The 26,283-nt window shown below is 39.1% G+C and overlaps 1 protein-coding gene across 2 annotated transcripts in view; it reads right to left on the bottom strand.

Moving 5' to 3' along the window:
* PDZRN4 (PDZ domain containing ring finger 4) overlaps positions 1-26,283 on the bottom strand; it is a 254,731-nt gene that overhangs the window by 95,201 nt on the left and 133,247 nt on the right. The window contains exon 1 of one of the 2 annotated variants that reach the window (XM_026063002.1): positions 14,041-14,109. The exons of the other annotated variant lie outside the window; for it this stretch is intronic. Coding sequence (XP_025918787.1) covers positions 14,041-14,109 — 69 coding nt within the window. Of the gene's footprint in view, positions 1-14,040; positions 14,110-26,283 lie in introns of those variants that run through there. 2 annotated transcript variants of the gene reach the window in all.

Here is a 26,283-nt window from a genome sequence, read left to right as displayed (position 1 = left end):
GGCAACCTGACCACTTACAGGGCATCTCCCAGTTTCTACGGAAATTTGACCTCTGTGGGAACCATGACTCAGCCCCATGCCTATCAACGAAGGGGTTGTTGGCCGACTTTCAAAACAGTGGTGGTATAATACATCACCATGCACTGCATCTATTCAAACACTGCAAAATAACTGCAGCACCAACTCCTGTCTTTCTTCTTGCTCATTGTTCGCACTTGGGACAATGGGGGAAAATGGGACTTAGCCATATACATTTAGGAGAAAACTGAAAAACAATTGAAACTAAAGGGAATTCAAGTACCATGAGCATAGGTCCTGAAAGATTTTTAATACTGAATCTGCTCAGCTGTGCATTTCACAAATCTGTTTTCAATAAAATGAAAAAAATAACTAAAAAGGTTTTATATATTAGCACTTAGTTTCTTAAAGTTTCCTGCTGCAAGATACCCATAAGTAAAATAAATTACATTTACTATTGGAAAAGTCAGTGAAATTGACCAGAATATGTATTCAGTATTTAAGATAATAAAATGAAAATACTTTGGCCTCCCACTTTGTTCTCTTCTCTCATCTTTGACATTGTTTTCTGTTTCTTGAGCTGACACTGCATTTGGTGGCCAAAAACAAAAATGGAGGCTATGAAAGGCATGTTATAAAGACAAAACTCAGACAAAAAAGTCATTGCAATCCAGATGGGTAAACTGCGAGTTCTACCCCATTTCCCACCTTTTTCATATCCCAAGGAGGACATGTGCATGTGAAAGAATTACTATTACTGGGCTGCAAATTTCAAAGTATCAGCTACCTGTTGCACACCCCTATCTTATAGTTCATTAAGGGAGAGGGGGTACATTCTTCTGCTAGTGGTCCCTTTTTACCACTTAATTTTACCACAGAGTGCAAATGGGCAAACCCCTGCACCTTATGTTCCTGCCCTGTTTACTCTGGGGTAACTTGTTCAAGTGCCTTTAATGTTAAGGGTGGCAATGCATTTGAGTAGTTCAGAGCTGACCTGCATAAGTAGGACCTGAATAAAGATGTATTGCATTTCTGCCTAACTTCCACTCATTTCAGGGGTTAATTAATCTGTAAGAACATTCCTTTATAATAATGAATCCACTCTCAGCTGGAGATCAAGTAAGCAACAAAAGAGGGCAGGAGAGCTCATAGGGAAATTACTAAATCACTGTTTTGAAAGAGTCTTATTTGCCTATTTTAATCTAAGTCAAGCTCTTCTTCATGAACCGTAGATGTGAACAATTGTTTTTTAAAGTATGGATAAATAATAACCCAAGTGAACCCACTGTCAACATGAAAATATTATCCACTTCACAATACCACCATCTGCAGTCTCAGAAAAATGTTGGACAAAGCAATAGGCCTTGATGTCTATCAGCAGTCTCAAATAATTATAGATAATGGTGTAGGAAATAACCTTTCAAGGCTCAGAGCTCTCTGCAGACATTGCCCAGCCCCCAAGCCAAACACACTTTGGGAACTTCAGATAGAGCATCAGCTCAACCTGAACTGCCAAGATAAAGCGTTCATTTCAAGTCAAACCCAAAGACACCTGAATTCCTGCCATAAAATGTTACAAATCCAGAATGTATTTGAACTGTATACGGAAGTAAACTCTGATGCACATGAGTACCACTAAGGAAGTGAGCAGCTGCTTTCAGCACTTGCTGAAGTCTCTAGGAGAATGCTAGGGAGCCTAATGGAGCACACTTTGTTGCATTTCTTGGGCTTACAGATGTGATCATTGTCAAAGCCCACATTTGAAAAAAAACTGTAGCCTCATTGCCATGCACAAAAGGGAAAGAATGGCTGGCTGCTGTATTGAGAAGGCTGCCATGTAAGCTGTAAATAATGAGATGTATCAATCACTCAGGAGCCTTCACTTTTGTATTTCCTCAGTGTTTTGTCCCCAGTTGTCTATAAATATAATATCTAACCTTTCCATTCATCTGGCTAATGGCCCTCATCTAACTCCAAAGCACTGGACTTACACTTTGGGAAGCCATCTGTATCCATGAAATAAAGATAAAGCCACTATCACAAAGGTTCTGCTATTTCTAGTCTGCCATTAATTGCCTCTTAGTATAAGGTGACCAAGCACTATCACCGAGCAGAGCACTGTGATATTGCTTCCAAGTGCTCCCCCAGGGCACAGGAAGAGTAGCTGAGCTATATACCTCGTGGGGTCTTTCTGAGACGAAAGGCCTGAGCTTGTCAAACACAACTCCATCCTTCCTCGAGGGGGTATTCAGGCATGCTAACAATATCTCATGGTCAAGTCTACCAGAGGCAGCTGACACATCTAAAAGAATCTGTATGTACACTTACCATCACAAAATTATAGCGAAGAGTATTGACATAAACTTACTGCTCTCAATAACATCGAAAGAACAAAATAAAAGATCTAGTTCCAAAAAGGATTAATAAAATGTAATATTGTTAATACACAGAAATAACTGTTCCATTTACTTCGGATATCAGTAGAGTCTCATTTGCTCTTTCAAAGGCATAATCAGTTGAAGGGCACATTTTTCTTCTCTTTGTTCTTTCCCATCAATTTTAATGGGTGCAGAACATCAGTCACACAGAATGTAATGGGACAAGAAGATGGATGAGTACATTTGAAGCTACTAGTCACAGGACAGAAAACATCCTGACAAAGTGACACTGGCAGCATAGGGTTCAACAATAGAGCCTGGACAATATTTAGTAAGTAAAACTACAGTGCTACATGATTTGGTATTCTCACTGGGCAAAATCCTTCCCCTGTCACTATTCATCATGTGTTTCCACAGATCAGACTTTCAAAGACATTCTCCTACTGAACATGACCAAATGACATTGTTAATTCAAGGAAATACGTAAATCTGGGGGACAAAGAGGTCATTTGGAGATAAATGGGAAAGATCTCCTTTATTAAGAACTTAAAACTCCTTCATCAAGAAGGTTTTAAATGCTTTAATAATGATTCACACATAAAATCTGAAATGTATCAGTCTCATAGGAGTGAGGAAACTCCATATCTGTGCTAATCTTATTGCCAGCAACAAGACTCCACCACTAATAAACAAGTAGCAAAAACCTATTTTTGTTAGTACCTGAAAAAAGAAAAAAGAGCAATAAATTCATATTTATAAGTTGCTCCATACTGAAAACCCTATGAGTAATTTGCACAATATAATAAAATATACAAATAAAAAAGCAACATGGCCCATTAGTTATCTGAGAAGAGGTTCAGGGGAAATTGGAAAAGAAAATTCCTATCACAACTGACCTTTAGAGTACAATGAAGAAAAATAACACTCTTTCAACAAACAAGCCAAACCCCTTCTAGACTTTACGAAAGTGTGGGATTTCAGAGTACTGTTTATACCAGTGCTGAGAAATGTACTCAGATGTACATTCTATTGCAGCCATTCACTTGAGTTACAACTTATAATCGCTAAATGGATCAATCCAGCATTTCACAATGCTTATTGTGATCACCATCATTATTATTATTCAATACTGTTCAGGCTTCCTCATTAGTTGTTATCTGAGATCTCTACTATTAATCTTTAAGCTTTAAACAATACAGAATTTTATACCAAAAAGGGAAAAGAGAAAGAGTGACCTCTTCAAATATACCCGCAAAGAAAGGAAGCTGGCCTGGAATTACATCCAGACCACAAAGTCCCACCGCCATGCTAAATGGACCCTAGCCTCAAAACACCACAATCATCTATCCAGGGGCGTTTAGTAGCCCAAAAGCAAAAAGCTGGCTTTTGGCACACTCTCCTCAACCCAGCAACATATCTTTCTGGCATCGCAACGTACACTGTGAAGATGACTGTACATGCATTCTTTTCCTAACAAATACCTCACTGGAAACTGTTCATGCATGCACTTTTTGCTATACATTCTTGCCTTATCTCCCACAATATAGGAGACCACTCTCTAACAAAGTCTCCATAAGCTACATACGTTGGTAAAAACAAACACAGGGAGTAGTTTCTGAGCTATCTTGCAAGAGCAGTAAGCCACGTATCTCACAATTGGAAATGTGCAGAGGATGGAAATTCCATGTCAGGAGGAGGTTTGAGATTTCACAAAAAATACTTTGGGCTCATTTTCGGCTCCTGAATTTCATCTTATACAAAATAACACACCATTTTAAAAACTACTGAATATATGTTGTTTCAAAAGATAATCAACCTAAATATTTCACTATGATGATATATAAATAATATTTAATCATTTTTGGAAATTTCTTTCCTATGTTTTCCCTCAAAAACAACATTTTGGTGAAATACATAATTTTTTTATGAAGCATTTTGATCTTGATGGAATTATACTCCTTACTGAAAAACAAGCTAGCCACCACACACACTTCTCATGTTTGGAATTCCACATTTATAAATTTATTGGTTTCCACTCCTCACCTTAACAGCAAATACATAATAAATATAAAGAAAAAAGTACATAAAACCATACTGCAGTAAGAGAGACATCATCCCCACTTTTAATAACCTTGACCTATGAGAAAACATTGCAAACACTGCACTCTAATAATTGACCCTTTCTTCCATCTTTTCCTGCCATTAAAAAATTCTTTTGAACTAGCAATTCATATGCCTGTGGATATTACTTCATACTCTAGCTATGAGAAAGGCAGAGGCTTGAATAATGATTACTCCCGCTATAGCTTTCCCTGCAAATCCATCACTATTATATGCACATTATAAAGCACATTACAAATATGATCAAACGTATTAAATAAGTCAGTCAATTGTTCAGTTATATCACAGGTAACTGAAGATAACATTTTTCTATGTTTATTTCAATCTTTCAGTCCTCATAACCATTTGGTGAAGTTTAGTTATTCCCATACTCCCGTTGGTCATTAGGACACTGGTCCCAGCACTGCAGGTAACACTGGCACTACAGTTAATTATTTTTCTGATGTTAAAGAGCAACTGGCCACCTAATAAGATCATTGTAAGTTTGATGTTTGTGGAGCTTTCCCAGGAGCCTCAACACTTTGCTGCACACGGACATCAAAGCTGCGCTGACATTTTCGTACAAAATGTTCCCTGAGGGCATATCTAAAGATGTAGGAGCAGAGCACCCTGCTTGCCCTGCCCACACTCCTGGCTAGGGACCGGCAGCACCACACTAACACAGCTGGGGCTGCCTCCTGTGGGCACACTTAGGTCTGCAGACAAGCCCTAGAAGTCCTGGGCCAAACACTTTCCTCCTTCTTAGGGCTGTGCACAGCTGCCTCAGCTGGCCTGCTAACCCCACCCCATTTCTCAAGGAATGATGCCTACCTTAGACATTCAGAAAAACATCAAACCTTCAAGAATTTAGACTACTTCTAAATGTATCTTTTAAGTTCTTCCCAATCCCTTTCTAATTTCTTCAGCTGCAAACTAAACCTGACCACTATTTGCACACTTTTCTAATTGACCATGAGTTAGAAGGCTATTCTTCTAATGAAAAGTGTTTTTCAAAACTCTATGATTCTAAGCACTCGAAAAAAAAACAAATACTAAGAGATTTAAAACAAAACAGTGAAAATTCTCCACCTGGGTAGAGAGATTTTTGTGATGCTAATAGTCCTCAGCAAGAAAAATATTACAATCCAGGTTTGCAGTCCTGAGAAACACTGTTAGAACTGAGGTCAAAGCATCATCACAATCTCATGATGCTGCTACTCTCAGCCAGTTTTAAACTTGTCACGATTTGGGAAAGAGCGTTATGAGATGACTATCCTAAACTATGGACCTCAGCACTTGAAAATATTAGAATGAACTAAACAGTTCAGAGCATGATGTCAAGATCTGCACCTTACTGGAGGCCCTACTACAGTAGCAGAGCTGAAAAAACACAGCCTCCAGTATTGGACAAAGAAGAAATATGTAAATAAACACAACAACTGAGCTGTATCTGACAATAGAAGATGCTTGTAGACATTTGCAGATCCAGTCCTCTCTGGCTGAACTCTGACATTAAAATTGCAATGAAGCACATGTATTCCAGACATGACCTGGTAGTTTGGAAGATTAACTCATTCCACTATGCTGACGTTGTTTTAGAGGTCAAACATTGTGGCCAAAACCTCAAGGGAACAAACTGCTACAGTACACAATCAGACCACAAAAGAAGGGAAAGCGAATGTTTGCTTTGTTTCACTTTGCTGATTATTAGGGTTTGTTTCTGCTGTAAAAAAAAATAAATAAATAAAGCTACCTTCCTCCCTGAGGAAAAGGAATGATTTATTTTTTCCACCTGAGAGAAGAAGGATATGTAGAGTTTCCTAACTTCCTCAAAGTGAAAACATTTTAAAAAAGCAACAGTAAAGGTCATACAAGTCCACTTCATCCTATTATGTAGAAATGGCCAAATATGCACTTTGTCCTCTCCCTGTCTACAACAATATTTTAAACTTAAATACAAGACACAGACAACTATAACAGGCAGGCTGCAGTGAGTTATACAAGGACACTGCAATTCCATTGGTAAATTCAGTCCTTGGCATAAAAGTATTTGGAAAAATTTCTCTATGAACTGTTGCTTCTTATCAAAAAAATAGAGATAGTCTGTTAACAGTTACTGATCTAATATCCTCTTTGAACACATCAATCTTTATCATAAAAATTATCATGCAAAGTAAAACAAGCGAGGACCTTGTTCACACAAAATAGCAAATAACTATTTTCACTGCAATCACTGTACATCTGAAGTTTTAAATTCTTTCTTTTCTTGACAGTTTGAGGTGACGTTTGCAAGCTGTGAAATCCCCTTGCTCTTGAAAGAAAATTATCTCTTCTTCTACCAAACCGTGTCATCAAATAAAAGGGAACTATCAAGTATCCTCATTCTTTACACACAATTGTAGACACCAGTTTCCTGACCTCTGCTTGGGTAAGTGTGGACTACAGAGCCAAACCACTCCAGGCTGCTCCATAACTCCTGAGGTCTCATTTTGGGGCGCCGAGTTCCCCACATCTCACACATCTCTCCAGCATCCAGCAACGCCCTCTGCTCCCTCGTGTCTCTGGTGTCGCTCTCCCATCCCCGACCTCCTTCACGGTCCCCCCTGTGCCCATGGTCCCACCGGCAGAGCCAGTCCGGTGACGAGGGCCAACCCGGGCTGCATGTGGCTGTGCACACACACGCTAATCGACCAGTTGGTGGGCCCAGGAGAGCAGGTAACTCCTGAGCTTGCGCCAATGTCTTCCCCATCCACAGGGCTCGCTTTGTGTCTCTCTAGCCTACCCAGGTGCCAATTTTCATGAAGCCTGTAGGAACTTAAAAGATGTGAAAAGCCTTTGTGGTTCAAATTAGCCAGTGGTTTGAAAGTAGTTAGACAGAGAAGCCTGCACTATTATAAAAAGCTCATTTCCTTGTGAAACCGGGTCAAATACACTCCGAAGTTAAACAGGCTTGAAACCAAAGGTCCGAGCATTTTTCAGCTTTTCTTAATGAAGCCTCGCCAAATCCCAAGGGGTGGAAGAACTGTTGGTTATCGCCAAGCCCTGCCGTACGTGTCTCCCTTAAGCTCTTACTTCTTGAGAGGAAACTGGGTGAAAAAACTTACTGTCATTTAATCTAAGAAACTCGTAAACATATATACTTGGCAGAATGTTTGACTGACATTTTAGCCCCCCCTCCGCTGTAATGCATCACAAAACAAAAATACCAGACCCCTAAAATATTATTCTTTGGAAGCATCCTGCAGTCGCTGAAGATAAGATTGACTTCATCACATCCCTGACGTATAAGACTCACATAAAGATATCCTTGTGCATGAGGATTATATCCATACCAATCACTTCAGGAAGCAAGCCTTACAAAAGGCTAGCTCTTTAAAAAAATGTTAAAGCATCTAATCATTAGAAGAATCCTTAATTCCCATTGTCAAATTCAAGAGGCAAGGAACAGCAAAATAATGGAGAAAATCATGCTATTTAGTACCTCAACCACTTTTTTTTAAATTTTTCATGGCATTGTATACCCCAAGAGATTACTGATACAATCTCAATACTGCTTTTTACAGCTGCCACTGTTCTACCCATCCCCTGAATTCTTATCTCACATACTATTGTCTGCTTTCTTATCTCACGACTTTTTCGTTATTCATCCTCTTGAGGTATGCACAGGAACTGTATGTTTTTTATACAACAGTAAACAAGCACAGAGAATGAAAGCCCGGCCCCAGTGAAGTCATTGGCAACACTCCAGAGTTTCCTGGACTTTATCAGAAAAAATGTAAGTAAGTGACTTATCAAAGGCAGATGGGGTGAAATCCAAAATAACACTTAGGCGCTTAAAGTATAATTCAAGAGCCATGTTTCAAAGAACGACCCAAAAAATCCTGCTAACGTGCTTAGGTTTTTAGAAAATCAGGTGACAACTTCCTTACATGTCTACATTTATGCATCTCTGCCCTGGCAGAGGTTAATTCCAAGCAGCCTACGTCTCCCCAGGCCCAAATTCCCACGGCACAATCCTCTAGGCCTCCTCAGAGAGCCTTCACGCCTAAACCTAGTTTTGTGGTAAGAGCCTAAATCCTGGTAGGAGGTGGCCTTTCAGATGTCTCTTCTCTTTTAAGCAATTCATACAAGGTGACTCCAAACCCAGAATTAAGGTATGGGTGTCCCAGCATCCTGTGTGACAGTTACTGGGAACCCAGTAGTGCTGGGCAGCTCTCTCTCCTCCAGGCCATGCATCAGCACCCAGCTCAGGGTGGCAAATTCCTCTCCCAGAAGCAGGACCTCTATTTTTAGCAATGCCACAACATTGGAGTCTCTTTTTGAATATGGTCTGCAAAAGTATTATGGCATTGGGATTAATTATTTGGATAAATGTTGTTCAATTAGTAGTGTGGAGAAAAGAAGCAAGGAAATTTAAGAACCAGAAAATCTGGGCCAGCTAACCACAATGACCATCTCCTTACCTATAAGAAAAGTCAACTTTTAGGGAAGTCAGTTTTTAAAGTCTTTTTATTTCAACAGGGGATCTTTAAGGAAATTCTGAGCAGGTTTCTCAGTCATGGCTAGAAATATATAACAAGCTTTATTTGATCATGCTTTTACTATACATATGCTGCTCTACTAATGTGAGACAGTGCAGCCGTGAGGAGAACTGTAGAAAGACAAGTTCTAAACTTATTCAGTTTAACTGAGAGGAAACAGTACTCCTACACATTTGCTAAATCCTTCAACATCTCAGAAAAACCCTTTAACTTTTCAAACAGATAAATCGGCATTCAGAAGGATGGCTTAGATAAATTAAAAATCAGGGGGTTCTCAATTATTTTATATAAAAATTTAGAGAGGAACTAAAAGGAAAAATTAGGAAATGCAATAAGATCTAACCAAATCTACTTTTGCTACTGATTTATTAATCGAGATCATTCTGCTAATTTCCAGAAAATTAAGTCTAGAATATTCTCCCTTCATATGCTTCAGAGGTAAAAGCACTCTTCCACAGAATTTCTACCAAAAAATAGAAAAGAACTTAGGTATAAATGGACCCAAAATATCTGGTAGGGAATATCGCTCAAATATCTAAGATTGTGAACAAGCAGCACAACCAAAGTTTAGAAGGTAGTATTTTCCCATTGCTGGTGAAGTTTACGAGGAGCATTCTGAGAGGGCACTGACGTATGGCAAAAAAAGTTAATGCAAAAACTACATGGCAAATATATTCAGGAAAGAATGACAGCTAAATGGCAAACTCCACAAAAACGAAAAGTAATGAGAATATCTCACATGGCACAAGCACCAACAACCAGTATTAGAGGCTGGAGACTGGTTCAGAAAGAATAAAAACCCATCACCTCATCCAGTCTATTTAATTTCCTGAATAAACACAAACTTTATCAAGACCAGAGAAGGCAGGTCCCAACAACAAAAATGCTGCTTGGCCTGCAGTCTTCTTTCATTATGCCAGTGCCAGGTATAAGCAGCATCTCCTGAAAAAGACAAAAGAACCTCTGCTCTTTCAGCAGGCAGACTTGATGTCTCTCTTGTGAACACCTTTGAATTTGAAGAGCCGTACCGCTACAACTCAGTACTCAAGTAGCCCAAGGGATGTCAAAATGAACATAAAATCACAATTTAAACTGGTGAAAATTTGAGCTTTATGCTAATTATGGAAACCAACATGAGAAGCATACTGCATAATCAGTCTTCAGAGGATTTAAGAATGCTGCAAGCAGAATCAAATGGAAAATACAAATGTGCAACCTTCTAGTTTTAATCCCAGCTCTACCACTGCCTTGAACCATCCCGGTTTGCCTCTGTTTGCCCTTCGAGGTTTTCTCTTTTCTCCCTTTCAGTTCTAAGATCACCTGAGCAAGGACTGTTTCTTAGCATATAATTCAAAAGAGCAGTCTCCAATGGTCTTTGGTTGACCTCTTTTTCTCTCTCCCTCTCCCCCCCCCAACTTTTTCTCTGGGTTAAACTACACATTTTGAAAACAAAGTGTAAAACTTCCATCAAAAATTTTTTTCCATTTGATATCCACAGAATTCAGTGAAAAATTTGCATTTCCTTGAGTTTTACACAAGGCCACTGAAGATCAGTACTGACAGTTGATCAGATGGTGCTCCAGTTCCATTCCCTCCAATCCTTGGCATATTTCTCTTTACCCGTCTGCTAAACAGGAAGAATTCTCATCATTCAGTTAATAAATGACTTAAAATTACTTCTCTCACCACAGCAGTGCAAGAGAAAATTAGCCAAGAATGGTAGAGATCTGGTCCTAATGAACATGAGCACACACCAGGTCCCACCTTCCCTGTTATAAGTGATTTGACCTAGACTTCCTGGCTGCACATTCATTAGCTCAATCCTGCTTATACAGCACACATGAAATAACAATAAAGTGCTCCATGAAGTGGCATGTAAGACCATAAATTTCAAATTGACATTATTTCCACTTCTCCACCGGTAGGCATACAGAGAAGAGGACTTAGAGGGATGCTCAGTGGTACGACACTATGCCTGGTGTGTCCTCACAGTGAAGTCAAGAAGCAAAGCTGAGCAGTTCTCATACCCTGAGGGTAGGTGAAGAGGCACTCAGAAGCACAAGAGTGCTTCACCAGCACGTAGCTGTATCTCAAAAGCTTTTATTCTTAAAACATGATTGTTTGACTTTTTGTTTTAATCCCAATCTACACGTGCGAGGCATGGTTATCAAAATAAAAGTCACCAGCGTGCAAGCAAATGCTGTATTCTGCGTGGGCCTACATGGTCTCTGAACTGCTATCTCAGTGAAAGGCAGAATAAGCCCAGAGTAAGGGGGTGGGGGAAGAGAGAGGAATTATACATATTCTAACGATGTCTTCATTTCCCAGCAGCTCTACAACAAAAAGCTCTCTGGTGCTGAATCTGACCTCACTACACACAGTAGCACAAAACATGCCTCCCTGTAAGCATTTGCATGGATTTCCTCTACAAACATGCTTTCCTTTGTTTGCTGTATTTTTAAGTACATGAGTGCACAGACCACCCACAGCATCAGGTAGCCAAGCACTGGAAAGGTGAGAGATGAGGCTCAGAGTGCTTCCTTATACGAATATATACTAATCTAGCTGATCCACATATGCTAGTGAGCCACAGCTCTTCCTCAGTCAGTTCATGTCTTCGACAGGCTAACTTGTCCCAAGCTCTCCAGAAATCATGCAGATGAAAGAACCAAGGCTGTGGTATAGGAATTACAGGACTGCAGAGTTAAAAAAGGGATTTGCAGACCTAGTAGTAATGCCTGTCTTGGCTTCATTTAATTTATGATATTCTACTGCTTCTACCACCCAGAGCAGCACATCAGTACTGCAAGCAAAACTAGTTATGGTGTGAGATACTACCTGATCTCTGCTGTAACACCTGGTTAAAAATACACTCAGTGTCCTTTGGGCTCTGACCTGCCATACACCAAAACAAAGATTGCAACTGGTTTACAGATCAACACAGGACCCGGCACTGAGCATACTAAGTCATTTCACTGCTCTCCTCCTGCATCGTATGAGTGACATTTCCCTAACAGCACAAGATGCAGCACCGGGCTTACTGCGTTTCTGCTCCCCAAGGAAACTCACTCAGATTCTCCCAGGGATTACACTTTATCTGGCAAACACTAGAGTAAAAAGTGAAAGCATTAGTTTGTTTGGCACCTTGGTTGTTCACATCCACAAACGCTCCAGCTCTACAGCAGAGAAGATAAGAGATAAAGGGAAGAATTTCTTCAGAGTCCCTTAACAAATCTCCCCTTTGCTTTGACTGTTTCAGTAGCATTTATTACTATGCAACCTCAATGCAAGGAACACTCTGAAAGTGCATTCTCTCTAAGCCAGAAACAGCCTTTTTCTCCCTACACATATGCAGCCATTTAAGAAATGTCTAACCCCCTTCACAGTACACCCTGAATTCCTTAGTCTCTGGCACAGTAAAGCAGGGACTGACCTACTGCACTGTCTCCATTTTACACTTTCAGATCAGTTTGGCAATCCAGAGCTGGGGAGTAGGGTAAGGGGAGGAGAGGGAAATACATTGCTATGCTTTTCCCTGTGCTATTGCTATAAAACAAACAAACAAAAAAAAGATCGAATTGTGATTAACTACTGAACTGAAGGAAAGTGTTCCACCTAGAGACCATCTTCATGAGTCAAAGCGACTGACAGGTGACCTGCAAATGGACAGTCTTTTAGGATTGAATATGCCTGCTAGTTGTGTGGTAAAAAATGATGCAGAGGTATTGCCCCCAGTAGTAATTAACAATGTTAATCATCTTCTTCCTCTCTATGGTGATAAAAAGAGTCATTTTTATATTTAATTAATGCAGAGGATCATTTTGGAAACTGGCTAATGAGGCTCTGATCACATTACCATGAAAATGTGCATTAGCGCTGCAACTGAGGAGGCTGTTTCATGTGTAGAGAATCCACTTTGTAATTAGCCCACTGTGAAATGAATCACGTCAGGAAGAACTCGGAGGGACCCAGTCGGCAACGGGCACTTAGCTACTGCTGTGCCAATAGACCACCAGCACTGTAAGCTGCCTTCTCCTCTGCACTGCCTGTCAGCAGCAGTGCAGTCCAAAACTGGAAGCGTTCAGCCTCTGTCAATGGCAGTGTGTCAAAGCCAGGACAAATTATAGAGAGAAAGAGAACAGATGCTCAAAGGCACTAAACTTTAGCATGCGAGGTTCTGCCGTGCCAAGAGAAAACAAACACAAAGCTGCAAATCAAATACTGATTCAATAGGATCTGAGCAAAATTAGGGGCTTTTATGGTAAGTGCTTGTTTCGTCTTTTCTCATCTCACTCTGAAAGAGCTGGGAACACATGTTGGCAGCACACTGCTACACTACTACTCACACTGCTACAATATTATCCCTGCTGTCAAAAGAGACACCAAAATAGCTACCTGGGATTAAGATCTTTGTCTAGTGGTAAACAGAAATAATACACAGAATGAATGAACAAGAAGAAAACCTAATCCATGGAAACCCTGTTGTACTTGATACCTGTTCAAAGGTGCAAACATGTTTTAGAATCATTGCAATTCTTAATTAATTAATCTAAAAATTTAACACACTTCTTGGCCAGCACAGATATGCCATAAAAACTTTTTTCCATAACTTGTAAATACCTGAGATCACAGACTTAACACTTTCAGAGGCAGCAGTGCAACTTATCAGAAATCACAGTCTTATTACCAAAGCTAAGGGCTCCCTTAAAACATCACTGACATGGTTCAGTGAGACTGCCACTATATGACTGACATTTTGGCAGAAGATGCACAAAAATGTTAAAAGATTCCCACAGGAAGTCATCTGAAGGGGGAGTGGCAAAGGAGCAGAAAACAGCAGACACCCAAAATACTAATAATTACCAAATCCCCCCAAATAACCTAGCTAGCAATTTGCTAAAGGAAAACAAAACCCAAACCCAAACCAAAAGCAGCTCTATCCACTCTTTCTAAAGAAAATACATTCTTACTCTGGAGATGCTGCTAAGATCCTCTGCACTCACCTGTGAAACTTCATAGAGCAGTTTGTAGTGTTCCTCTCTCTTCTGGAAAGTGCACAGATTGCAGCCCATTCTAATAAGCAACACAAGAGCAAAGCCTCTAATTTCCCCTGAACTGCAAGGCAAATGCACTGACAGGGAATCACCCTCCAGACTTGACTACTGTTTTTCATCAGTCACTCCAGCCCAGAAACACAGGCACGCCACTGGCAGCTGGAAGCACGAGCCCAGGCAGTGTGTAGCAGCATGCTCTTCTTCCCTTTCCCTAACTATCTTGCACTCACGTATACACACACAGAGTTTCGACTCAGTTCATGGCAACACTCCCCCTGTCTCTGCATCAGTGCACATGACTACACAGATTCTCACTCATGAATATTAATGGATCCTCATTGATTATTTATGACAGAACGTGTTAGCGGGGAGGGGTGTCATAGCTGCTGCTGATGACAGATGAATATTCACTAATTAAGAAGCAAATGTACTGTGGTTAAACAAAATTCACTTGTGTCAATATCATCTCTGTTTATTAAGGTTAGAGGGACTAAGCACAGCGCCTTTCCCCCGCACTTGTCTTAATTTCTACAGTAATCATGAGACTAACCCATGAATGGGGATTTGAAAGGTACAAAGTCAAGTCTTATGTTAGGTCTCCACCTTGCGCAGCAGGGATTACGGCATATGTTTAAAATATTTGTAAGCATTTTAAGTGAGCACTTGGGAAACCTGAGCTGGTGCTGCTGAATATTTAAAGCAAAGGAAGGAAGGAGAGAAAATTAACCCAGATGGCTATACTACTGACCTCACCTTTGACACTGCCAAATTCAGCCAAAATTCCAGTGTACTCATAAAAGGCATGAGTCTGTAACATCGTGGCATAAATATCCAGTACATGTGGAAATGCAGATATGCATAATTTGGTGCTTTTATACACTGCACATTGCAGTGTGTATTATAATCTTGCATACAAGTCACTTCTAGTGTGTAAAACAGATTAACAGTAGTTATATCCCCAGTTTTCAGGAAACTCAACAGATATACCTTGGACTCTTAGATATTCAACGCTTTTATTAGAACATGCTATTATATCTAATTTTACCCTTTGTAAATTAGATGTTAATGGCTCCACAATTCTCAGCGTATATATAAAGGCAAGGATGCATTTAAAATTAAACCTACATGTTAAATGTGTAAGGCCAAAGGAAATCATACTTAATTCCATGCTCACAATAATTCCCATATTGTATAGCATGTAATCCATTAGTATAGTTCTGCAAGATAAAAAACCCTAGCCGTAACAAATGCAGACAGAAAATAAGAAGTTGATTTTGTTTCCTCACTCCTTCCTCAGCAACTCCACTAATTAAGAAGTATGTCCTTGTTTCAAAAGATCTTTAATCTGGAGAGGATAGCAGGTGGGATCCAAAGCAAAAATAATTACTTGCAAACCAATGAAACCAGTTTAGTTAAGATTGACACTGGGCCCTAAAGAGTTGTAATTACTAAGCACTGATGTACAGCTACTATTTTTTTTTTGCTGCAATTTCCTAAAAGTGCTTTCTCAAACATTTAAAATCGATAACAGGAAATGATTCTAATGAGCACTAATTGTTAACAAATTGGCTTTGCATCTAGCAGCACCTCAAACACCACCAACACTGAGTAGCAAGCAGATCAACAATCATGTGCTGCTTATCAGCCATGCCCCTTGGGATATAATAATCCTATTTTCTGGGTCTTAATTTTACCTAACAGCCAGGATGAAAGCCAAGCAGAGAAACCTACAGGAAAGACTGCATCATTACTGAGAACTCTGCATATTAGTGAAGTTTGCTAGAACCTCTATGCAAACTACAGATAGGTTGGAACTAAATCTTAATTAAATTTCATCTCTTTTAATAAATGGACAAAGTCAGGAGGAATCAGATAATGACCATTAACAGAACAAGCTCTTCTTATATCCGCTTCAGGCACTGTTATAAAACATAATATAAAGATTAATTTTTATTTGGTGAAAGAACCCAAGTAGGCAGGTTTGGTTCTGAACTTTCCCAAAGTTCAAGGGTTTCAAAGTCGAAGCGTGGAGGCAGGTTCATCATTGTTAGAAGGAATCAGCTTCTGTTCTCCTCCTATGCACTCCCATGAAATGCTGTTCATGCCAAGAGGTTTAAACCCATAAAGCAAACACCAACTCAATCTTTGAAGGTTTCTATATCGTGAGGTGCAGAAGAATTCTCAGATGTGTAAATTTTGAACTTAACAAAGTCAGATCAAGGAACCAGATAACAGTCATGCAAGGACAACCATGCCATCCTCCGATGAAAGTGTTCTCTCCTTCCCCTGACACAACTTCTTCCTGTGACACATACACAGTTTGAAAGCTAAACCACAATGATAAAAGGAGCTATGATTTTCCTGGTGTATTTTTGATAGTCCCTTACAATTAGTTCTTAAAAAAAAAAGAAAAAGTACTACTACAAGAATCCAGTTTTAGGCACAAGAAACAAACAAACAAACAAAAACACAAGATAAAATAAGCAATGGAAAACTACAGTTAATCTTTCAGCAGTTTCCCCTGGCAGTCTCTTTTTTGATTGCTCTTCCTCTGGTTCCTTTGTTTCCTTCTCTGAAGCCGACATAGCCTTCTCCATTCATTTATCAAGTGCTTGCCCTTTGCCCATACATAGAGTAAAAGGCTCTACCGTCTGCTTCCATAGCCACTAATGGGCACAGTCTGTGCTGCTGAGTAGATTTATTTGAGAAGGAGAGGTATATTCCCAGGTTCTTGAGCTCCATCTAAAATACGCTGCTTTGATTTTCCATGTGGTCAAAATACCAAACTTTGTGCATCAGAGCATGAAAGGCAAAACTTGATCAAACTAATGACTAAATTGAAATATATGACGAGTTTTTGTCAAGTTGAATTTGATGGTGGGGAGAAAGCAATCTCATCATTCCTTCTATTCCCCTCCCGAATCAAATTTGTAGTTAAAGGGACAGAAAAGGTAATAAAACACTACCAAGTAATTCTTATTCTACGTGCAATTCAAAGATATTTGAATAATTCAATGTTTTCTTGGTTGTGGAGTTCTCCATATTCATCACCTACAATTTAACGTTATCGTAAAGACTAAAAATATAATTTATAGACAAACAAGGAATGTAAAGGGGCAGAGTTTAATTTCAAGACAGTTGCAGCAAAAATTCTGGTAACATTTTGAAACAAGGTGCCCTAATGTTGTGCCCCTAGTTCATTTTTAGGTGTCTGGGAGATGACTTATACCTGCGGTATATAGTTTCCCCACTGAGGCACAGAAGTGCCTAAATATAAGCAGCCATACTCAAAAGTTTATCATTGCAAACAGGAGAAATTCAAGGCAATAACACTACAAATTAAAGGCCACTGATCCCTGTATCTTGTTTATCACAGAGCTAAAAGACGTGTAATGCACTATAAAATTCTTTCTAAGTGAGGATAATGAAGTTGTTGGTCCAAACTCAGTGGTGAAGCCAAACGAGGCAAATGCAGAATTCCAAATTTCATTTTCGCTCCCCTAAATTCATGATCTCTTTCTGAATTTACCAGCCCCTCTGCATACTCTATAGAATTTTTCAGAATCCCCAGGAATTCAGCTCACAGAATAGATGGCAATGCAATTGTCTTACAGTCTTAGGGCTGCACAGCTGTAAAAGAAAGATACCATAAGAAAAAGGGAGTTAGAGAAAGCCATTGCTTCTCACCATGCAGTTTACACTGTGCTAAAGAAAACAAACCAACATAAGGCTTGACCTCAGTCTGGCCAAATTTTGTAGTTCATCATGATAGCAAGTATTTTTCCTCCTTTCCTTCCTTTTCCTATTTTTCTAGCCTCAGCTGCTAGAATCAGGTGATTGTATGAGGCAGTCTGTTTGCATATTAGGGGGAAAAAAAAAAAAAGGACAAAGAGGTCTCTAGCACTATGACTACGGAGAAAAATTTAAAAACCTTCAGTAATTGTAATCCAAAGACTCTGAATTTGCATGTCTGCTAACCTTTATGTCTTTTCAAATCTCAACTTGGGGGACTGGTTTCTAAGTTTCTTGTCATACATAAGGTAGTATAAATTAGCATGGAAAAAAGGATCTGAGAAGACAGGATTCTAAAGTAATGTAATGTATATACCTGCAGGGCTAAATGAAGGTGCAAACTATGTAAGTACAGACTCACTGAAATGAATATAGGCTCCAGTAAAATGGATTTTTGCAAATATAAAGAACTGAAAAATGTAACCATGCTCCCACAAAAGACAGGTGAGAGTCTAACTCAGAGTATGGTCTGGGGCTGTAAAAATGTACCGTATGATTTCCAGAGACATCAGAAAACACTCCAAAATGCATGATAAAAATGAATGTAGGAATGTATATCTACAGTAAAGTGCAATATTCCCAGGAACATTAATTTATGCCCATAAAAAAAGGCAATGTTTTAAATTCACATCCTTTCTTTAGCACAACCACTAAGACCTCCTCAAAGTTGCTGTGAGAATAAGGGTGATATGGGGGAAGGCAGGCCACGGAATTCCCATGATCTGTATTTCCCAGGAGGATTGTATTTCTCTGAAAATTATGTGGGTCTACCTGATTGTAAATTGAATGGTCTCCGTACAGTGGAGACTTCTGTTAGGCCCAGATGCCTCATGAAAGGTGGGGAGCACCTACACCATCATATGACACAAGTCCAGTGTATCGGCTTTTTTTTCCATCCACAGTTAAATTGATACAGCTCTATGGTCCAAAACATAAATACATTTCCAGAGCAGAACGGAAAACAAGTGCACAGGGAACCTTCTTTGCCAAGATTGCTTACGATGTTGGAGCTACTTGACCCTTTTGTTCTTCAGAGAATAAATCAAAAACCTGTGTTTATTCCGCACTCCCATGCAAACGGGCATGTCAGCTTTCTTTGGGGGAAAGAAGGAGTTGTGCCATTCCTTTACCAGGCTTACTGGCCAAATTTCAGACTGCTCAGACATCTTATTTCATTTCTCTTTCTCAAAATTTCATCCATGATAATCTTTTCTGATGCTTAAAATCTGAGTGACTTCCTCATCTTTTCTTAAACTGCTGCCATACTCAAATACAGAAGTGTTGCAGAACAACAAATGATGTCTCTACTGTTAACATTTACTTTTAAGGCCTTGAGAATACATGAAGACTTCAAGTAAATGGTGTCAGTCAAATTAAGAAAAATAGTCAATGTTGGCCTTAGGAGTCTTCTCTGAACTTAGGACTCTGTGAACAAATACTAAAAGAAATTTGACTTTCTCTTTCCCATCAGTTAATTATAAGGGATCTATCTGGTACACCTTTACCTTTTTTTAGCTATGTGATCATGTGAAACCACACTCTTTACTAGCACTTCCCTGCACTAAAGAATTTCAACACCATGGGGAGTACAGAATAGAATTGCTAATAAAAAACCTGGAAAGGAGTTAAAAGAAATGACAAAAATTTATTCAGGATAGCCAAACCTAAAATGCCTGTACAGAATTGCATAAAAACCTCACAACACTGAGTGATTATAGATAATTTGGAAGATGAAATCCCATGTCAATAAACATAACATAATGCACAGAGGGAGAAGTTGTTCTTAACACACCCAGAGTTATGGTTTCTAAAGCAGTTATTTCCACTCAGAAAGTAGATCTGGAGGTGTGGATAGTTTCCTTAAAACAGTTTCAATGCTCAAGCACAGTCAAAAAGTCAAGCAAAACACAAGGAATTTTAGGAGACTGACAACAGAACAGAAACTATCATCATGAAACTTCATAAAACCCAGCAATCCCCACATTTGAATACAGCTAGCAGTTCTGGTCTAAACTGTAGAATGGAAATGGAAGAGCTATGGAGAATAGATGAGAAACACAGATGTGTAATAATTCACTTTCCCTGCATCTTTCATCTTAATCTGTAATTTTTTCCTCATACGGAAGTCATTCTTTCTCACATTACACAATGAAATAATCAGACAATACATTTAAAACAATGAAAGGAAGTCTGGATTATTTTTCCATGTAATTCAACTGTGGAATTCATTACCAAAACTCATTGGAAGAAAAGAATATAAAAAGGTTCAAAAAAGGATTAGACAAGTTCACGAAAGATATCTGTCAGTAGTCATCTGCCTGCTTAGGAAGCCTATAATTCACTGACTACTGGGAGTTATGAGAGAGAGTACAGTAGTGAGAGATCTCTCTGTACATTCATTTGCTGATATGCTTGCCTATGTGTTTACTGCCAGTCTCTTCAGAAACATAATATTGGCAATATGATCCCCTGACTGATTCAATTCTAAACCTCCAAATTTACCAGTTCTTGCCAAAAAAAACACAGAATATGTACTAAACAAAGTTCTTTAGCTAATGTTGACTAGCAGTACACCACATAGTCCAACTGTGTCACAAGGCTTTATTAATGATTGCACAACTATGGACTTTAAACATGCATATTAAAAGCACATTTTATTACTGTCCATGCTTGTTTCAAAGCTTTTCAAGCTACATATGTATAAAAAAAACCAAACAGAAATTGTTATACTTTTCTGCCCCACATCTAAAGATTAAATCTGAGCTTTTTTACGTCTGTGGAAAAAAAGACTGTCTAGAACTGAGATACTACATGCCAAGTTCAGGCCCAGACCAAACAAGGGCAAATATCAGTGAAACGCCTCAATGAGGGACTGAGCTCACAGTACAAAACTCTAATGCAAATGCTGAAGCAGCATGAAATGGTCCAGAGAGCGAGATCAGCCATAAGGACTCCTTTGGCTCTGTTCTTTCCCCTGATACTTGCACCACTGAGAAAGCTCTTCCCTTTTAAGTTTTTACTTATAAAATAAGTAACATCTGTCTTGCAAAAGCATTAATTCAATGAATCTCTAAAGACTTTTCAGAGCTTTTCAAAGAATGTATTGTAGAGTGCTGTTACACCCATCCAGGTTCTTTCACTGTGGCCACCCTCAGTCTCCAGCACTCAAATGTAATTATAATTTCTGGTGTGGTTTCTTAATTAAAAGTTTTAAGTAGCATCCATGGTGTGCTAATCAGTAAAAAAGCATAAAAGAAAGAATTACCCTTGACTTGAAAAAGTCCCCTGCTAAAATGACAATCATGTAACAATTTAATGGATCAGATAAAGTAAACAGGGGATACGCTTAGGCCAGGGTGATGCTTGAACATATCTTCATATCAGAATGGCTGAAATACACTAGCTGTAGGTAGAATAGATTAGCTTTTTCTCAGTTGCCTTCCTGTTTAATTACCATTAGTTGGACGAAACTACAGCAGTAATTTTGGCACATCTGAGTATTTCAACAGGGTGGTAAAGACGTTGAGAAAACTAGCCTGTTGTATAAACAATACACTACAATCATGAAGACATATTTACCAATCTGGGACTTCACTGTTAGCTTTCAAAGCTGATATCATGGACAGTCTGGAAGAATTGTTCAAGGGCACATTCAATGTAATAGATTACTTGGTCTTGCCCAGTACAAATGACATATGCTGCCCCAGAAAAATACCTTAGGTTTTAGGAAGTCTTTGTGGCCATGAATGGATTTTTATGGTATTGAAGTTCGAAATAGACTGTATTGAATCAGGCCATTAAAGGCAGCTGCTTTATTCCTTTGCCAAAACATAAAGATGTTGTCACATTGTTGCCAGAAGTTCATGTTACTATAGTAAATAATAATTTTTCCAACACAGAAATGACCTAAGTCTCTAAGGGAAGAGTGAAACTAATTGTGACTTCCTCACCCAAAAATTAGGATTAGGCCACATACGCAACTGAATCACAGCTTTGGCTCCCAGCTAGCACCTGATAGAATGAGGGATGCAGGAGCAGCAGCCTGCGATGCTGCAGGAGGACCTATTCATACAGTAGAAGCGTCTGACAGCTGGCTAGTTGGATTTAAAATTACAATTTGAACAGAACTCAACTCTGTTTCTTGACAGTCATTAACTGAGCACCATAAAAGCGCCATTAATTCTGTTGTAGTCAGCAAATGCTTTGTAATGATCTAACACTAATGCAGCATCCTCTCCTACAAAACCCCCATGGCAGCAAAGGTTTACTTTACACACTGCTCGGGTTTTCTAAAACTTAAAATCACTGCCAGTGCACCTGCTTTCTAGAAGATCATTAGGTAAAAATCCCAACGTAGCCCAGTCAGCCTGGCTTTAGTTACCTTACCGTCTGCTCCAGAAGAAAATTAATGTTATTTGATGCGTCCTTCCCCGGCGCGGGCTGGCGTTGGGTTACTGCGCCAGCTGTCCGAGAGGTGCAGGCTCCGCTCCGCGCTGACCCAGTTCATCGTCTGGGCAGCGCCCGAGCCCCAGCGCACTGGCCCGCGCCAGCTGCCGCGCTATTGTGCCCCTGCGGGAGGGAGTACAGCCCCGAACGCACAGCCGGGGCAGTGGTACACGCTCCCCAAACCCGCGCTCCGCTGCAACGCGCGCTCAGGCTGTCAGACAACAGGAACACCAGGTCTGACCTCAGATATAAGTAGTCAGAAAGAAAAGAAGAGCAAGAGAGGGAAAAACTCCTGCAGAGCCACAAACAAATGAAATCCGGTTAACAATGCCTCTTTTTTTTTCCTCCCCCCCCCCCCATTGTGATTTCCTGTGGAAAAGAAATGAGCATAGCAAATCCTGCTTTATCTCTGAACAAAATTACAGATCCTTAATCTGAAACCTGCTCTCTCCTCCTGGAACAAAAAGTCGAACAGAAGAGCTTGTCAACTTCAGAGCAGAGATTTGTCACATCTCAGCAGTTTTAAGGGGGGGTGGTTGTCTGCCTGGCTCTTGGCTCCAGAGAGCAGTGACACCTATGCCACACAACCACCATTCAACTGCTTCTTCGCTTATCCTCCACTTTTGCCTTACTGCAACATGCCAATGCTTCTGGTTTGTCAGAGCCCTCTGGACATGTGTGTTAAACCCCCTTTTTTTAAATACATCTACCTAACTACAAAATCTGCTACAGGAAAATAGCCAAAGGATAACGTATAGCACAGGAAATTCATTCAATCATTAAAATCAAAGAATGGTTCTAATTAAAGTGAACTGCTTAAATAAAATTCTGCACAGAAACCACCTGAAACACTATCAACACTAAAATCACTTAAGAGAAAAATTGAGGTGGAAAGCAGGAATTTGAGAGGCATGGCTTCCATCACTTTACTAAGATTCAAGCAATTAAAAACCTCTATTGGATTCTGAGAAAGACCCCTTCAGCGTCTTTCTTCACTAGAAGTATTAAAAGATAAAATAGTAGCAACACAAGTGTGATTCAGCTGGGATGAAAATCCTTTCCAATTAAACTTTCACACAGTGAAAACACTATTTCCCTGAAGTTTTGCATTTTGGATTTCGAAATACATTTCTGTTCAAATACACACCTGAGCCCCCTAGTGTATTTTTTTGCCAATATCAGTCATAAGTAAAGATAAAGCATAGTCTAGAACAGAGAAATGTGATGAGAAGTGAGAAAAATCTGCTCAAAGAACCTCTGCTTTATAATTCTCCACTGATGTTCTCTCTAGTCATAGGACTGGAAAAGAAAAAGTATCCTTACATTCAGTTGAGTGTACTTACTTATTAGGAAATGTCCAACTGGCTTTTTCCATTAGTGCAGTGAGCGCGCTTGATACCCTATATTTTACGAAAGCAGACAACGCCATTTCTTAGTACTACTACTAATAAAAATATCAAATTATATCCTCGCAGGTTAGATATTTTAGGAGACATTCTTTGGAGTTCTCTGTCTCAGAAAGTTAAAGGCTTCTTCACAAAATTTGTCAGCTACTCCAGCAAGTGAGATCACGTACTTGTATTTGTAAAAGTTTACACACACAGGCACACACATACTTTCTCTGCACTCCACCATCTATCCATCCCCTTGCCCACTCACACTGAAGCACTCTGCTGTAATATAAAAAAAGTAAGCCTAATCTCATATACTCCAAGGACAACTCCTCTACTACCAAGTCATTTAACCTCAAAAGAAAATGGATTTCAGACCAGGCAGCCATCTCCTGTGGCTAAATCTGTCCAAATCTCAACTTGTATATAAGAAGTCAGCCCCACATTTTCAACTCTTTGTCTTCAGACAGGAGAGAAAGATTCTAATTTACCATGGGGGAGAATGTGACATCTGTGAAAAATGAATTTACTTATCGGGCTTCAAACTACAGGAGGTATGTATGTGACTGTCTATACTGGAGGGAAAAGCTGCACATTTCCAAAACTCACTTGTGTTTTATTTATAGAGAATTATACTTCACATCTTTAAAAAAAGAAAGATCTTTTAATAAAAGGGGAAATAGTTAACCTTCTCAAAGTCAATACTTATCCTCTTTGCGATTGCTTCTGTAAAGATATGAAACAAGTCACTGAAAAAAACCCAAGCAGAATAAGTTGGTTTTTTTTTTCCCCTGCAAGACCTTCACATGTTAACCAAATAGGCTGAATCTCTTCCATTTCTATTCAGCTTTTGTGCAGGACACTAGGATTATATGTATCAAACTAATTCAGTGATAAGAAAATCCTTACTATAAATCCTACCATGTGGGACAAATCTGTCAAGATCTTGATTATCAAAACAAATGAACAGACAGTAAAATGTGGCATACATAGCATATACTTTACATGATAAATTAGCCCTTGCTAAACTGACAGACATACTGTAAGTGGATGTTAAGGTTGCTATGGCAAACAATGCTTTTTTTGCCCCCAGCTACTGAATCACAAGTTTCTGAAAGAGTAATTGACTTATAACAAAAGACAACAAATTTTCTGTGGTTAAACACTACCTACACGTAACAGACATATTTCTCTATCCCAATGCAGTCTTCTTCAAAAGTTAATGCCTTAATAGTGACCTCTTCATGTCACTAAAACAACTAGCCAGACACTGTAAAGTTGTTCTCTTTCCTTTCAGCAGATGCTTTAGGGCTTTACTATAATACTTTAGGGACTCACATAATGATGGTCAAATAAATTAGAAAAAGTACTCTATTGTGCACCAAGCAACAACATTGTCAGCTCAGGGGAAACAAAAGAGAGTCTTGTCTCAAGCTAGAAATGTGAACTAAAAATTCAGCTATTTTAGCTATGCAAAAGTTTGATGCTACTCATTCCTCCAGAAGTGGATTGTCATTTAAGAACAGGTTTTTTTTAGAAGCAGTCTCACTTTCATTTGGAAAAAAAAATTGTGAAAAACATGGTTTCAGCATGCTTTTAATCCAAGATGGTGCTTGGAACTACAAATGCAGGAAAATTAACAATACATTTACAGAAAAGGAGCAAACCTGAATAAGAATTTAGTAAAGCATCCTTAACTCAGCTATTTCAGTCAGTAAGACATAAGCATGTACTTGAGTCCTCTCCTGCACAAACACTAAAACACTAGAGACTATAACGTGTTGGTACATTCCTGACATGGGGTATTCAGAACCTAAATCAGCATGTTTACTCTGAAAAATTACAGATGTCTTAAACTGTAATCCCAACAACTTCACTGATTAGTTCTCTAGGAACTATGTCAGAAATTCAAATTAAATCAGCTTCTCCTGAATTACTTAGCAAAACTCTTAAATTTACTTGTGTTCTGGTTGACCTTGAAGGAAAAAGGGGTATTATCTCACCCAAAATTCTAATTTAGCTGTTAATTTCTCTCATTGCTTGGTGTTTTCTTTCTTTTAAGTTATGGAAGATGTGCCTATTGCTCACCATACCAGAAGGTGCAGACAAGACTATGACCATATGATAATCACCATGTAACATTATCAGGTTTGAGTATGTCTAGAATGGAATAAAGTAGGGATTTCACCACCTTCCTACTTCCTACCACAGTTCATCGTATAAACATTTCACAAAAGGTCACAATTCAACCTATAAAATTAATCATTTAGGTGCTTTCCCAACACATGCTATCCTAATGGCAAGTGATAAAATAAGGAAGAGAAGCAAATATCTTGAAAAGCTGTCATGCTCAGCTAATTTGTCTACTCTCTCACTGTATTATTGGTAAAGAGGAGAACAGTTTACACAAAAGCCTATTTTCTATTTGAAAACAGACTGCTTTAGTCCTTCAGTTACAAGCAGAAAAACAAATAATTTTGAGCAAGTAAACCACATTATTGTTAAGTCTTAACTACTACCAAAAAAATCTTTTACATCGTTGTCTGTAAACTACTTACATAAC

Source organism: Apteryx rowi, unplaced genomic scaffold, assembly GCF_003343035.1.
Source record: "Apteryx rowi isolate R43461 unplaced genomic scaffold, aptRow1 scaffold_198, whole genome shotgun sequence".
NCBI classification, from domain to species: Eukaryota; Metazoa; Chordata; class Aves; order Apterygiformes; family Apterygidae; genus Apteryx; species Apteryx rowi.
This window is presented reverse-complemented; position numbering and strand designations above follow the sequence as displayed.